Source organism: Suncus etruscus, chromosome 11 (genome assembly GCF_024139225.1).
Source record: "Suncus etruscus isolate mSunEtr1 chromosome 11, mSunEtr1.pri.cur, whole genome shotgun sequence".
Lineage (NCBI taxonomy): Eukaryota > Metazoa > Chordata > Mammalia > Eulipotyphla > Soricidae > Suncus > Suncus etruscus.
The window spans coordinates 83770806-83784795 of record NC_064858.1 but is presented as its reverse complement, the minus strand read 5'-3'; the positions used below and the strand labels follow the sequence as shown (position 1 = coordinate 83784795).

General features: G+C 34.6%; 2 protein-coding genes across 2 annotated transcripts in view; one reads left to right on the top strand and one right to left on the bottom strand.

Annotated features, from left to right (window-relative positions):
- DNAJC14 (DnaJ heat shock protein family (Hsp40) member C14) overlaps window positions 1-13990 on the top strand; it is a 1080043-nt gene that overhangs the window by 608962 nt on the left and 457091 nt on the right. The gene's annotated exons all lie outside the window — the stretch shown is intronic.
- On the bottom strand, window positions 12177-13115 carry LOC126023050 (olfactory receptor 6C2-like). Its single transcript, XM_049784103.1, has one exon. It carries the CDS (start codon window positions 13107-13109, stop codon window positions 12177-12179), a length of 933 nt encoding a protein of 310 aa, XP_049640060.1. The 5' UTR covers window positions 13110-13115.

Genomic DNA, 13990 nt, shown 5'->3' with positions numbered 1-13990 from the left:
TCCATGGCTGGCGACGATCAATGGTTATTCTGGTTCTGCACTCAGAAATTACTTCTGATGATGCTTGGGGAACCATCTGAGAACAAAACTCTGGTTGGCTGAGTACAAGGCAAATGCCCTTCCTGCTGTACTATTGAATTGACCTGGCCTAAGGACTTCAAACTTTAGAGGTGTTTTCAGATAGCATTGTAAAACACCCCAGTCTCAATTACATGTACTTCATGTACATATTAAATGTTGATGTGCTTATTTATTGTCCTTAATGTCTCCATCAACAACAGCTCACCTGTTGGAAGGCCAGAGCAGTGGCGGGGCAATGATATGTACTGAAATGAATAAATATGAGACCTGATGGCTGCCTAGAAGATCTAAAGTTTGGGCAGTTTACATGTGTTTGATTGTCTCCTTTTGTGTTTGTGTAATTCTCTGAGACAGACCAATGCTGGATGGAGGTCAAAGGTGCCAATCCAAATCTTTTTAGACCAATGATGATGTGTTCCTGATGGGATTCTGAGAACAGTAAGAAAATCTTGTAGAGAAACTGCTATGAAATCTCTGAAAAAAGTGAAATTCAAGGCCTTCATAGAAATTATTTTAAGGAGGGGCCGGGCGGTGGCGCTAAAGGTAAGGTGCCTGACTTGCCTGCGCTAGCCTTGGACGGACCGCGGTTCGATCCCCCGGTGTCCCATATGGTCCCCCAAGCCAGGAGCAACTTCTGAGCACATAGCCAGGAGTAACCCCTGAGCGTTACCGGGTGTGGCCCAAAAACCAAAAAAAAAAAAAAAAAGAAATTATTTTAAGGTGAGCAAGTGGAACTGCATGGACAGAATATGGAATATGTAGCCTTGAAAAAAAAAGGAATTTAAAAAGATAATAAGAGAATCCCCTCCACCAACCTCAAACAGGGCCTTCTTTTCAGTCTTCCCTCAGCCTCATTCTGGGTTCCAGTGCCATCACTGATCATCTGCCTCTTGGGGTCAGCAAGGTTTGTGTCTGGGAGGAAATAGGGAGACTCACGTCTTAAGCTATTCCACCAAAGGCAAACGGGGCTGTCTTTTTGTGTATTTTATCAGCCTCCTTTCAGGTCCCAGCATCATGGCTGATCGTTTCACCCCAGGGACAGTCAGATCTGTGTCTGGGTGGGAACAAAGGAAACTCCTTCCTAGTCCCCTCCACCAAGCGTTAATAGGGCCTTCTTTCAGCCTTCCCTCAGTCACCTTCTGGATTCCAGTGCCATCACTGAAATACCTCTCCTTCCTATCAGTCCTCCTTTTACCAAACTACACAGTCACTTTGATTTATATCATAGAGTTCCTGGCAGAATGAATCTAGCACTTCTTTCTCTTAGAAAATATACAGTTCCCGGATCAACCACATGCAAGGCAAATGCCCTACCACTGCACCATCGTTTGCCTTTCAGGTGGCTAATCCAAGAAGGATCGCAGTTCAATCCCCCAGCCTCCCATATAGTTCCACAAGCCAGGAGTGATTTCTGAGCAAATATCCAGGAGTAACCTCTGAGTTTCATTGGGTGTGGCCCCAAAACAAAACAAAAGATATGTCTTGAGCCACCTATCATACAAACAATTCAATAGATCACTTTCTTAAACACCCTGATACTCCAGTATTGCAAACCAATAAATAAAGATGAAAGGGGAAGCTAAGGAAGACACCTAGAGTGGGGATATGGAGAGAAATCCTGGCAAATTTCCAGGTCCACCCAAAAGTCTGAACCTTATAGAAAAGGACCTAAAATCAACACATAATGGTTTAGCAATGGAAATCAAGTAGTCACTAGCCTGTGAAATTAAGAAATCTATAAACAAACAATTCAACTAACTCAAAGAAGAACTCTTTCAGAAAATGTGAAAATCCATAATAATAGAGCCAAAGGAAATAAAAATCTTATTAGCAAGCCATAATCGTAGAATTGCACAGGTGGAGAATCTCATAGATGACTTTGTTGAAGACAAATTACAAGCCATCAGTGATAAATAAGTCAAAAAGAAAGAAGAGACAAAACACTGGAAGAAAAGTAAGATACTCAATGAACAAAGACATAAGACATAATTGTCAAATTATAGGAATACCATAAAGGGAAGAAAACAGGAAAGGGGAAGAACAAGTAGTGAGGGAGTTAACAACAGAGAACTTCCACAATCTTGGGAAAGAGATTTTCTACAAATCCAAGAGGTAAAAGTAAAGTAGACCCTAACAGAACAAGACCAAGACATTTAGTAATCCAAATGGCAGAAAACAAAAGAGAGAGACAGAGAGAGACAGATGGGCTCTTGAAGGCAGTAAGGGAGATAAGAACCCCTCAAGTATAAAGGAAAACATTAGAATTAACCCAGATCTTTGATTTGAAAGAATTGAGGCAAGAAAAGAGTGGAATGACATATTCAAACTTCTAAAAAAAATAAATTTCCAACCTAGAGTTCACTACCCAGCAAAACTCTCATTTACATGGAAGGGAGGATTAAAATAATTCTTGGGCAAAAAAGAACTCACAATATTTGACTTATCAAACCGACCCTAAAGGAACTACTCAAAGAGCAAACCAAATTTCCAATTGTAACTACAACCCTACACAATATAATGGCACAACAGCTCTTTTTGTCAAGAGTCTCCTTAAATGTCAATGGACAAAACTCTCCATTCAAAAAGCACAGAGTAGAGGGTTGGATCAGGAAGCAAAACCAATATATATGCTGCCTGCAGGAACACACTTAAAAGCTCAGGATAGACACAGGCTGAAAATCAACTAAACATGTTACCATAAAACAACAAAAAAGCCGGGCAGCCATATTTATATCAGATCGCATTCAACCTCAAGAAAGTACTTAGAGACAAAGATGGTCACTACCTATTGAGCAGGAGAAGAATAGACCAAGAACTACTAACTCTTATCAACATCTTTGCACCAAATGTAGACCCTGCAAAATATATAAGGATTTTGCTCACAAACTTAGAGAAACACATGAACAGAAATGTGATAGAAGTGTGATATTTCAACACCCCAATATCGACACTAGATAAATCCACTAGGCAGAAAATTAGCAAATACATAACAGCCATAAATAAGAAGCTAGAAGAATTGGGATTAATGAATGGGCATTTAACTCTCAAAATTGGAATACACATTCTTTTCAAGTGCATATCTAACTTTCTCCAGGATAGATCATATTTTAGGTCACAAATATAACCTAAATAAAGTCACAAAGATAAGAGTTTTACCAATTACCCTATCAGACCTAAATGGCACACAGATAAAGATTGACTATAAAAAGATGTAGAGAATTTCAAACACCTGGAGACTCAACAATAGCTAGATCAAAAAGAAAATAAAAGGAGAATAAAGAGATTCTTTGAAACCAAGTATAATGAAGAAAAAAATTACCATAGCAAAAGCAGTAATTAGGGTGTAACTCATAGCAATACCAGACTGCATTAGGAAAAAAGAAAAAGACAAACTCAACAACGTAGGGATATCTTAAACATCTGAAAAACCAACAGCAATGGAACCCAAACACAAGCAGAAGAAAATAAATAGTAAAAACTAGAGAAGCAATCAACAATACAGAAACAAAGAAAACAACTCACAGAATTGAGCCCAGGAGCTGATTTTTGAAAGAATAAATAAGACAGACAAACAACTGACAACACACAAAAGGGGAAAAAAGGAAAATACTCAAATAAATTGGATCAGAAATGAAAGGGGAGAGATTGCAACATAATCTCCAAAAGTCCAAGACATATGAGAGCCTATTATAAACAATTGTACTTAGTTAAGCAAGAGAACCTAGAAGAAAAAGACAGATTTCTGGAAAAAATTTCATCTCCCTCTATACTTAATGAGGAGGAAGTGGAAAGCTTAAACAGGCTATCGCAAGTAAGGATATTGAAATATAATATCACAAGTAAGGATATTGAAACAGTAATTAAGAAGTTCTTCAAGAACAAAAGTCCAGGACCAGATGCATTTACAGGTGAATTTTATTAAGCACTCAGAGACGAATTACTACCATTGATCCTTAGACTCTTACAAAATATTGAAAAGATGGAAACCCCCCTATGAAGTTATTATCACACTCCTTCGCACTTATTCACAAAGCTGACAATGATACCACCATGAAAGGAAACCAAAGATAAATATCACTAATGAAGATGTATGCAAAAATCCTTAACAAAATGTTAGCAAACCAAATCCAACAACATATCAAAAAGATCATACAACATGACCAACTAGGTTTCATCTCAGGGATGCAAGGATGGATCAATATATGCAAATCAATCAACATCATACAGCACATCAATAAAAGGAAGGATAAAAAAACACATGATTATATCAATTGATGGAGAAAAGGCTTTTAACAAAATCCAACATCCATTCATTAAGAAAATCTTCAGCAAAATAGGTGTGAATAGAACCTTCCTCAAGACAATAACAGCTATCTATAAAAATCTTTCTAGCTAGTGTTATTCTTAGTGTTTAAAAATTGAAAGCATTTTCACTAAAGTCTGGCAAAGACAAGGATGTCCACTAGCTCCACTCTTATTAAACATAGTATTAGAAGTCCTAGCAATAGTAATCAAACAAAAGAAGGAAATTAAAGGAATTCAAATAAGAAAAGAGGGAGTCAAACTATCTCTATTTGCAGATGACATGAAGATGTACATCGAAGAACTAAAAGTCCAAGAAAAGCTCCTGGAAACAATAAACCAATACAGCAGAGTGGCTGGCTGAAAAGTCAACACACAAAAGACAGTTGCATTCCTTTATACAAATAACAAATCAGAGAGAGAGAGAAAGAGAGAGAAGGAGAAGAGAGAGAGATCCAAGTGTCCATCCCATTCAATATAGTGTCCAAAACTATCAATTACCTAGAAATCACCCTAACAAGGGAGGTGAGATCCCTATATATTATGAAAACTTCAAAACACTTAAGATAAAATTGAAGAAGACATAAAGATATGAAATAAGATTCTATGCTCATGAATCGCAAGAATCGATATCATCAAAAATGATCATTTTACCAAAACTACTGTAGAGAGTCAATGCAATTCCTGTTCAAATTCAAACAAACTTCTTCAAGGATTTATAATAATCAATTTTAAAGTTCGTGTGGAACCATCAAATACCTAGAATAGCAGTGTCCTGGCTATTATGTATATATGAACATATGTATGTATTTATCATGACAAGGGTTTGTGTGTGTGTGTGTGTGTGTGTGTTTTGGTGTAGATGCAAAAAAGTGATATCACTGTGTCATAGGGAAGTTCTATTCTTAGTTTAATGACATGTTTCCTTTACTCTCTGATTTGGGGTTTCTTTCTGATTTGTCAATCTTCCTTACTTCTTTAAAGGAAAGTTCCTAGATTCATTGATTTTTTTAAATTTTTTTAATTACTATATCTGTTTAATTACTATATTTTTGTTATGGTTTTTACTTAATTATTTACTTTTATTTGTTGTTTTGCCAGTTTCTCTAACTATGAGTAAGGTTATTGTTTTAATTGTTTTTATTTTCTTGATGTAAGCTGCAGTGCTATGGCCTTAGTACTAATTTTTAAATTTTATTTTATTTAAAGAAAATGCACCACATAGTTGACAGTAATACATTTTTCCTAAATAAGTGAGAGCAAAGAGATTTAAAAAATAGAAATAAAAAAGGAAAAGAAAGAGAAAAAATTATAAAGTAGTACAGTGACAAGCAAATTTGTGAAAATTAATGTATCTTCAATTAAATCATTAAGACATTGGCATAATTAAGACATGGCATTAATATCCTCTTCTTGCTAATTGTCCATTATGTATTTCATTTGTTTCCAAATATTAAGTGATCAGCTACACATTGGTATCTATCTATCTATCTATCTATCTATCTATCTATCTATCTATCTATCTATCTATCTATCTATTTATATTGGTGTGTTCTTATGGAGATGACAGCATAAGACAAATAAAGTTGTCAAAGAATTTAGCACAATAACTAATACTGTAATTTTTAATGGCATGTTCTCAGCAGCCAGGTCTTTTGGAAGTAGAAGAATGAGATGTGTGTGTGTGGGGGGGGTAGGGGGGGTGCCAGTACTCACTCTAAAAAAAAAGCCATTGTGATATTTACGCAGATACATGTATGCTTAGAGTTTGGTCAGATTATTGAATCATAGAAAAGTGGCCAAGTAGGATCATAGGCAAAGAAGCAATTATGGGAGATGGATTCAGCAGGTGTGTCTTCCGCAGGGCATGGGCTTAGCTTTCCCTAACCTCCCCAAATGCCAGCTTCAGCCATCTAGCTGGTGTACCCTTGATTTTTTACTGCTTGATTTATAATTTGTTCCAGAAAAGAGTGAATCTATTGAGCTGGTCCAATGTGAACATTGAGACTGCATTATCTCCTTAATACTGAATTTTGGTGCTTTATAGTTAATTTCCACTTTTAGGTCTGATAAAATATTTAGTATGGTTTTATTTTTATAAATTTCTGGACACTTGAGTTATGACACATTATGCGGTTTATATTGGAGAATGTTCCATATATATTGGAAATGAATATAAGTTTGGATTTTTTAGGAGGGAGGATCTTATGTTGTTTATCTACCTATATAAGTATATCATTTTCTTTTTCCATTCTGGTGTTGACAACTTGAACTGTTTTCAGTTCATGGCTATTGTATATAGTGTTGTGATGAATACAGATATCTTCTTGAATTAAATTTTTTTATTTCAGTAAGGGGATAAAAGGGCCTGACTGCAAAGATTGATGATAGGAGTGTGGAAAAGGTGCTCAAGCATCCCATCATCTCGTTCCTAAGGCATTCTTCAACCGTTCTTAAAGGTTTATTGTTCCATATAAACCTCAGGAGTGTTTGATCTATTTCTTTGAATTCCTGTCTCTCATAATAATTCTGCCAATTTACATTGATACTAAAGGTATACAATGATAGTCTTTCTCCATGTCCTTACCAACACTAATCTCTTCTTATTTTCATAATTGCTATTCATAATTAAAATATTTGTCTCATTATTTAAAAGGAACTAATTTATAGATAATTATTAATTATATTTTATCAATTTGGGGATGAGGTATACCAGGTAATTCTCAGGGGTTTCTCCAGGCTCTGCACTCAGGAATTAATCCTGGCAGTGCTTGTGGACCATATGGAATGCCAGTGATAGAAATAGGCTTGATCCTGTTAAGACAAGAGTCCTAACTGCTCTCCTGTCACTCCGGACATTTTATTAGCAAGTTATTAACCTTCCTTTTAGGTTATTATAATAAATATTGTCATTGTTTTTTATTTTATATATCTCTAATGATTAGTGATGTTGGACACCTTTTCATATAGCTGCTGTTCATCTCTATGCCTCTTTTGGTCAAATGAGTTTTTAGATCATTTGACCACTTGAAAATTGAGTTGTTCACATGTAATATATTAAAGCTGGATCCATATATTACACAGTACACAAAAGTCAATTGGAAGTTGATCAGAGACCTTGAGATCAAACTGAATCTATAGAGTGCATAAGAAAACATAGACAAAATACTCCTTTGAAGTCTAGGAATAATATTATTCCAATGGCAAAGGCTGCAGAATCAAATATGGAAAAATGGACTACATCAACATAAATGTTCCTATATGGCAAAAGAAATATGAGATAAAACTTAAAGATAATTAACCAAGTGAGAATAATGTTTACACTCAACAATCAGATAAAGTGTTAATATCTACGCTATACAAGGTAGTCACAAAGATTAACTTCCAAAATCTAAAAGACCAATCCAAAATGGAGAGGAAATAAACAGACACATCACTGAGAAAGACCAACAGATGGACAAAAGGTATATGAAAAAATGCTTATGATCTCTTAACATTGGGGAAATCCAAGTCAAAATGAAACTTATATTTTATCCTAGACCACTGAGATGGCACATATCAAATACACTGGGATAAATTTGTGTTGGCAGGGATGAAGCGAAGAAGGAATTCTCATCCACTGCTGGTGAAAATGTCTGGTTTAATCTCTACGGAAAATAGTATGGAGGGTTCTTAGTAAACTAAAAACTGAGCTGCTTATATAACCATACAATTCCATTTTTGAATATGTATACCCAGGACAGAAAACCACTCATTAAAAAGGATGTATGCATTTACACTATTTATTGTAACACTTATTGCTAAATAGATGAGTCGGAATCAACCTAGATGTCAACAACAGATGAGTGAATCATGAAGATGTAGTACATATATACAGTTAAATACTACAAATCTGTAAGGAGTAAATGGTATGCAGTTTGCTGCAACATGGACAAAACTGGAAAATATTATTCTAAATGAAGTAAGCTAGAAGAATAATTATAAATATAGAATAATATCACTTCTACATGGTACTTAGAATAACGGCATGAAGAAATTCAATGGTTAAGATAGATGTGAAACACTGGGAAACAAGAGTCAACAGATGCATTGGTGGTGTTAAAAAAGGGCAGAACTAAATAAAGCCACGGAATTGGCAACAATGAAATCACGAGACTCAAACTTTAACAGTCTAACTTTCAAAGGTGTCTCTTATGATGGCAGGCTTGCTTGGTGGGTAGAAAGTTAAGAGGATTGACTCTGGGAATATTGGTGGAATGAGATTGACACTTGGGATTGGAGCTAAAAGATTTTATATCTAGAATATATCTATTAATGACTTTGTAATTCACAATGCTGTAAGTAAAATAATTAATAAAGATTGACTGTTTTTAATTGTGGATTTAATTTTTAAAATATATAGAATATTGGGGCCAGAGCAGTGGTGCAGGTGGTAGGGCTCTGCCTTGCATGCTCTAACTTAGGATGGACTGCTGTTAGATCCCCTGATGTCCATATGGTCCCCCAAGCCAGGGGCCATTTCTGAGTGCATAGCCAGGAGTAACCCTGAGCATCATCAGGTGTGGCCCAAAAGCCAAAAGAAAAAGAATATATATAGAGAATATTAACCTATTTTGCATATATTTTGAAAATATCTTTGGATCCATAATATTCTAGGCTTCAGTTTAGGACTAAACGAAAACAGGAAGCAAGTGTTACAGAAGACTGAACACAACAACAACGATGGATAGGAACCTCTAGAACCTAGAGACTCTATCCTAGACCCTGACCTATAACCCGGGCAAATATCAAGATCACTAGCTACAGTGGCTTGATTTTCTCACACACAACCGAGAGGAAACTTCCCTGGAATCACAAAAAAGCCTTTGGGATGAGGTAATGAGTATACATGGAGCCAGGGGTTGATCCCATGATGGTATGCTTCAAGGATGGAGAAACCCTGAATTTCTTAGGCCACGGGAATTCCCTTTCTTCCCCAATGCTTACTGTGCCTAAAAAAAAAAAAAAAAAAAAAAAGTGGGGAGAACGCCAAACCCTGCCACTCCAGCACCCATACTTTTTCTTGTTTTGTTTTGATTTGCTAGTTTTTGACTTTATTTTCCTTCTCTTTTTTCTTCCACTTTTCTCTTTTTTTTTTTCACTCTTGTGGTTATTATTTAGATTTATTTTTATTTTCCGGGTCCATTTTTTCTTTTTTTCTTCCATTTTTCTTTTCTTTTTTTTCTCTCTCTTCTTTCTTTTTTTAGTAGTTGTCACCAAAATTTTTTTCTCCCTTTTTTCTTATCCTTTTTATCTCCAATGACGGTAGAATGGATGCTCAATCTACAACAAGCTGTAAAGTGGAGACCAGTTGCACTAGCATTCTGGGGGGTAAAGGAGGGCCATATGGGATGCATACTGGGAACAGAGATGGAGGGAGAACAGCACTGGTGGTGGAATGCCCCTCATTCATTGTCACTATGTACCATAAATGATGCAGTGAAAGATTTGTAATGCACTTTGGTCACAATAAAAAAAAAAAAAAAGAAAATACCTTTTCCTGTCCAGTGGGCAATCTCATTTTACTATGCGGAAGCTTTATTTTAAAAATGCACTACTAGTTTCCTTTTTTTTTCTCTTCGAGATATTGTTGAATACCTCTAAGGCCAATATGAAGTTTAGTACCTATACTTTTCTTCTTTGAATTAATGTTTTGTGTACTATTAAATATATTTTCCACTGTATATTTTGTTTCCTTTATCATATATTTGTTGTCTTTATATAGATGGATTAATTTCTATAGGTTCATTCTGGCTGGTATGTGTGCCTTTTTTATTTATAATATCAGGTTGCACTCTAGTTTTGTACAGTATAAAGTTGAAGAGTGTAGTAGCCCTATTTTTTCTTACTCTGTATTGTATAGGTTATTTAAGTCTTGTGTTTCTAGATATATGTTAGAATAATTTTCTCTAATTCTGTTAGAATGATTTTCACAGGGAGTGGTTTGGATCTCTAGATTCTCTTAGGTAAAATGATAATAAAATTAAATTCTTCAAATTCATGATTACAGAATATATTTTGATTTACTTGTGTTTTCTTCTGTTATTTTTTTTATTTTTAGTGTAACTTTTTTACTTTCTTGGTTAAATTTATTCCTGAAGTTTTTTTTTTATTTTGATAGATTACAAATGTTTTTATTCTTATTTTTGTTTTATCTTCCTATATGTTCACAGTTAATGTATAGAAATTCAACATATTTTGTATATTTAATTAGTAACATTTATCTTTTTTTGTTTTGTTTTTGTTTTTGGGCCACACCCGATGACGCTCAGGGGTTACTCCTGGCTAAGCACTCAGAAGTCGCTCCTGGCTTGGGGGACCATATGGGATGTGGGGGGATTGAACCGCGGTCCGTCCTAGGCTAGCACTGGCAAGGCAGACACCTTACCTCTAGCGCCACTGCCCCGGCCCCAGTAACATTTATCTTTATTATATCAGTTTATCATTTTAGTAGTTCTTTAGTTGTGTTCAAGAGATTTCAATAAACAATATTATATCAAATGCACATAGTGCCAGTTTTACCTATTAAAATTAGATTTAATGTCATGCTTAATTCCTCTTGCAAGTTTTTTCCAATAATAATTTGAATGATGTGATGTGAATGGGTCCTTCTATATGTTTATTTATTTATTTATTTTGTTTTCTTTAATTAAATAATTTTTATTTTGACCAAAGTAAATTACAAATCTTTCACAGTAATATTTTAGGCACATAGTGTACTGAATCAGGGGCATCCCCACACCAGTTATTTATGCCTTCAATTTACCTACAGTAATGATTATGATTCACAGATAGATATTTTCTTTTGCTAATTGTCATTGGTTTTTGTGGTTTCTGTATTCTTTGTTCTTTTGTATTTTCTTTGTAATCTTTTGTTTTAATAACTTTTTTACTATTATGTTATTAGTTCTTAGTCTAGTATGCATTTTTGTTTTGACATTGATCACAAAGTTTGTATGCAACATATTTTACATATAATATTTTGTTCAATTAATCTGAACTCTTTAAAATCTCCTACTTTCCTATATTTTATTTGATATATTTTTACCCTTTGAAAATTAATTTACTATTTTATTTTCTGGGGAAAGGCTATACATGGCAGTATTCAGGGCTAGTTTCTGTCTTTAAACTTAGGGCTGATGAAGCATCTAGGGGGAACTATATGGTATGTGGGAGAGTACATTCTAAAGGGCCATATCCAAGACAGATGCATTACCCCTAGAACTAGCTCACTAAGCCCAGAAATGTAATAGTTTTTAAGTTTCTATTCGCACATTTTCTTCTCCATTTATAAACAATTTCTGCCATTATTTCTTCAAAAAGTTTTTTGATGACTGTGGGTGCTTGTAATTCCAGTGTATCCAAGGTATTGTGTTCCTAATGAATAGAAATCTTTTAGTCCACATGAAGAATATTTATGGTTATAACGATTCTGTTGACTTTGGGTTATTCACTGAAGATGCTGTTATGAGTGAGGCTGTGTTTCCATCTTCCTTGTCCTTTAAAGTAGGTCTTTAATTCTTTGTGGTTCTGGTGCTGTTCTACATTTTAATTATGTATTAAAGTAAATTGCTTGATATGGAATTGTAGGCTTGTAGAGGGAGAGGAGGTAAACTCAAAATCTACATAATTTGGGGCCGGAGCAGTGGTGCAAGTGGTAGGGTGTTTGCCTTGCACAAAAGATCTTCATATTTTGCCATGATGAGCCTTATTTCTTGCTATATATTTTCAAGCTAAAAAGTATTTTCAATTTCCTAATTTTTTGAAAGAAAAGCTATCTTTTTAAGTGTGTCCCTGAAGGCTTGTTTCACTTGCTTATTTCGCAAAGTATAAATGAAAGGGTTCATCAAAGGAATAATCGAAGTATTGAGCAATGATACCACCTTATTTAAGGCTACTCCTTCCTTTGCAGGTTTGATGTAAATAAAAATGCAGCTTCCATATGTAATGGAAACTACAATCATGTGGGAGGAACAGGTGGAGAAAGCTTTTTTTCTTTGTTGAGCTGAAGGAAGTTTCAGAATAGTCTTGATGATATACGTATAAGACACAACTACACAGATTAGTGTAAGTATAAGAGTCAGCACAGCCATGATTAAAACAACTTGCTCTACAAATTGAGTGTCTGAGCAAACGATCTTTAGCAGAGGAGCTGCATCACAACCAAAATGGTCAATGAGATTAGAATCACAGAAATCTAGTTGAATTCCCAGGCTAAGTGGTGGAGTTATGACAATTAATCCAACTAGCCAACAGAAACCAACAAAAATGATGCATACCTTTTCATTCATGATGTTAGTGTAGTGTAGTGGTTTGCAGATGGCCACATAACGATCATAGGACATGGCAGTTAGAAGAAAAAATTCTGTTGCCCCAGTGAGAATCACAAAAAATAGCTGTGTGGCACAAGCATTATAGGAAACACTTTTGTCCCCAGTTGTCATGCTGTATAAGAATCGAGGAACACAGACAGTTGTAAATATTATTTCTAATATGGAGAAATTTCGAAGAAAAAAGTACATGGGTGTTTTAAGGTGAGAATCCACCAGGGTGAGAATGATAATTATTAGATTTCCAATAAGAGTGAAAATGTAGGTGAGAAACAGCAATATGGAAAGAAAAATCTGTAGAAGTGGGTCATCTGTTAATCCTAGCAGGATGAATGTTGTTATTGAATGGTTTTTCATTACTCTCTTCAGAAACATATTGGTCATGTGAATAAATCATAAACTTTGAATCTGAGGAATGGAATATTAAAATATTTATTGTAATACACACTAAGCACTTGGAAAAGCATTTTTACGTTTTCAGTTGATCATCAATAATTTATTATGAATGTATTTGTGCTAGGCTCCATTTCCCTGAATTATGTTTGTTTTTTATCTAAATATAATTTGCAAAATATAATATGCTATTTAATTTATAATTAAATAACAGGATCAATTTTAAAATATTAGAAAAATATAGGAAGACATGAGTCCTTCAGTTTGCTGAGTTTCCACTCCCATCAGAATATCCCCAATGAACATTATAAAGTGGAGGCGAAAAATGTTAATTAATAAAATGAAATGGGAAAACTTTATATCTTACCATCTATTGGGGCAGTTATCAATAAATCACACTCAACTCCTCATAACATAATACCCAAAGTGACTTAATTTTACCTGTTCAATCTTTGTAGCACTTGTTTCTTTCAAACAAGTACTTGCTCTTCTTAATATTATAGAGATACTTACTATTTCATCACGTTTGGAGCAAAAAGTACCATAAAATCTCATATGTTCAATTTTATTGAATTTCTTATTTGTCTCTTTTAATTGTAAAATGATAAAAATGTTTAAGCTTATGTTATGTACATCTATTATTTTGAATAGCCTCAAAGGTTTGTTTTCTTCTGGAAGTACATTTTAAAATAGCCAGTATTGTGGGTAATGTCTCATTCTCATCCCATGACTGACTAAAACATGAACAAAAGGGTGTTATGATCGCCTACCCTAGAGAATAGATGCCTATCCTTAATTATCCATGCTACTTATTGACAATCTGAAATTTAATAGACATTTTTGTT

Bases quoted from the DNA above. Each gene is read 5' to 3' on its own strand.
- LOC126023050 (XM_049784103.1), bottom strand. From the start codon at position 13,109: ATGAAAAACCATTCAATAACAACATTCATCCTGCTAGGATTAACAGAT.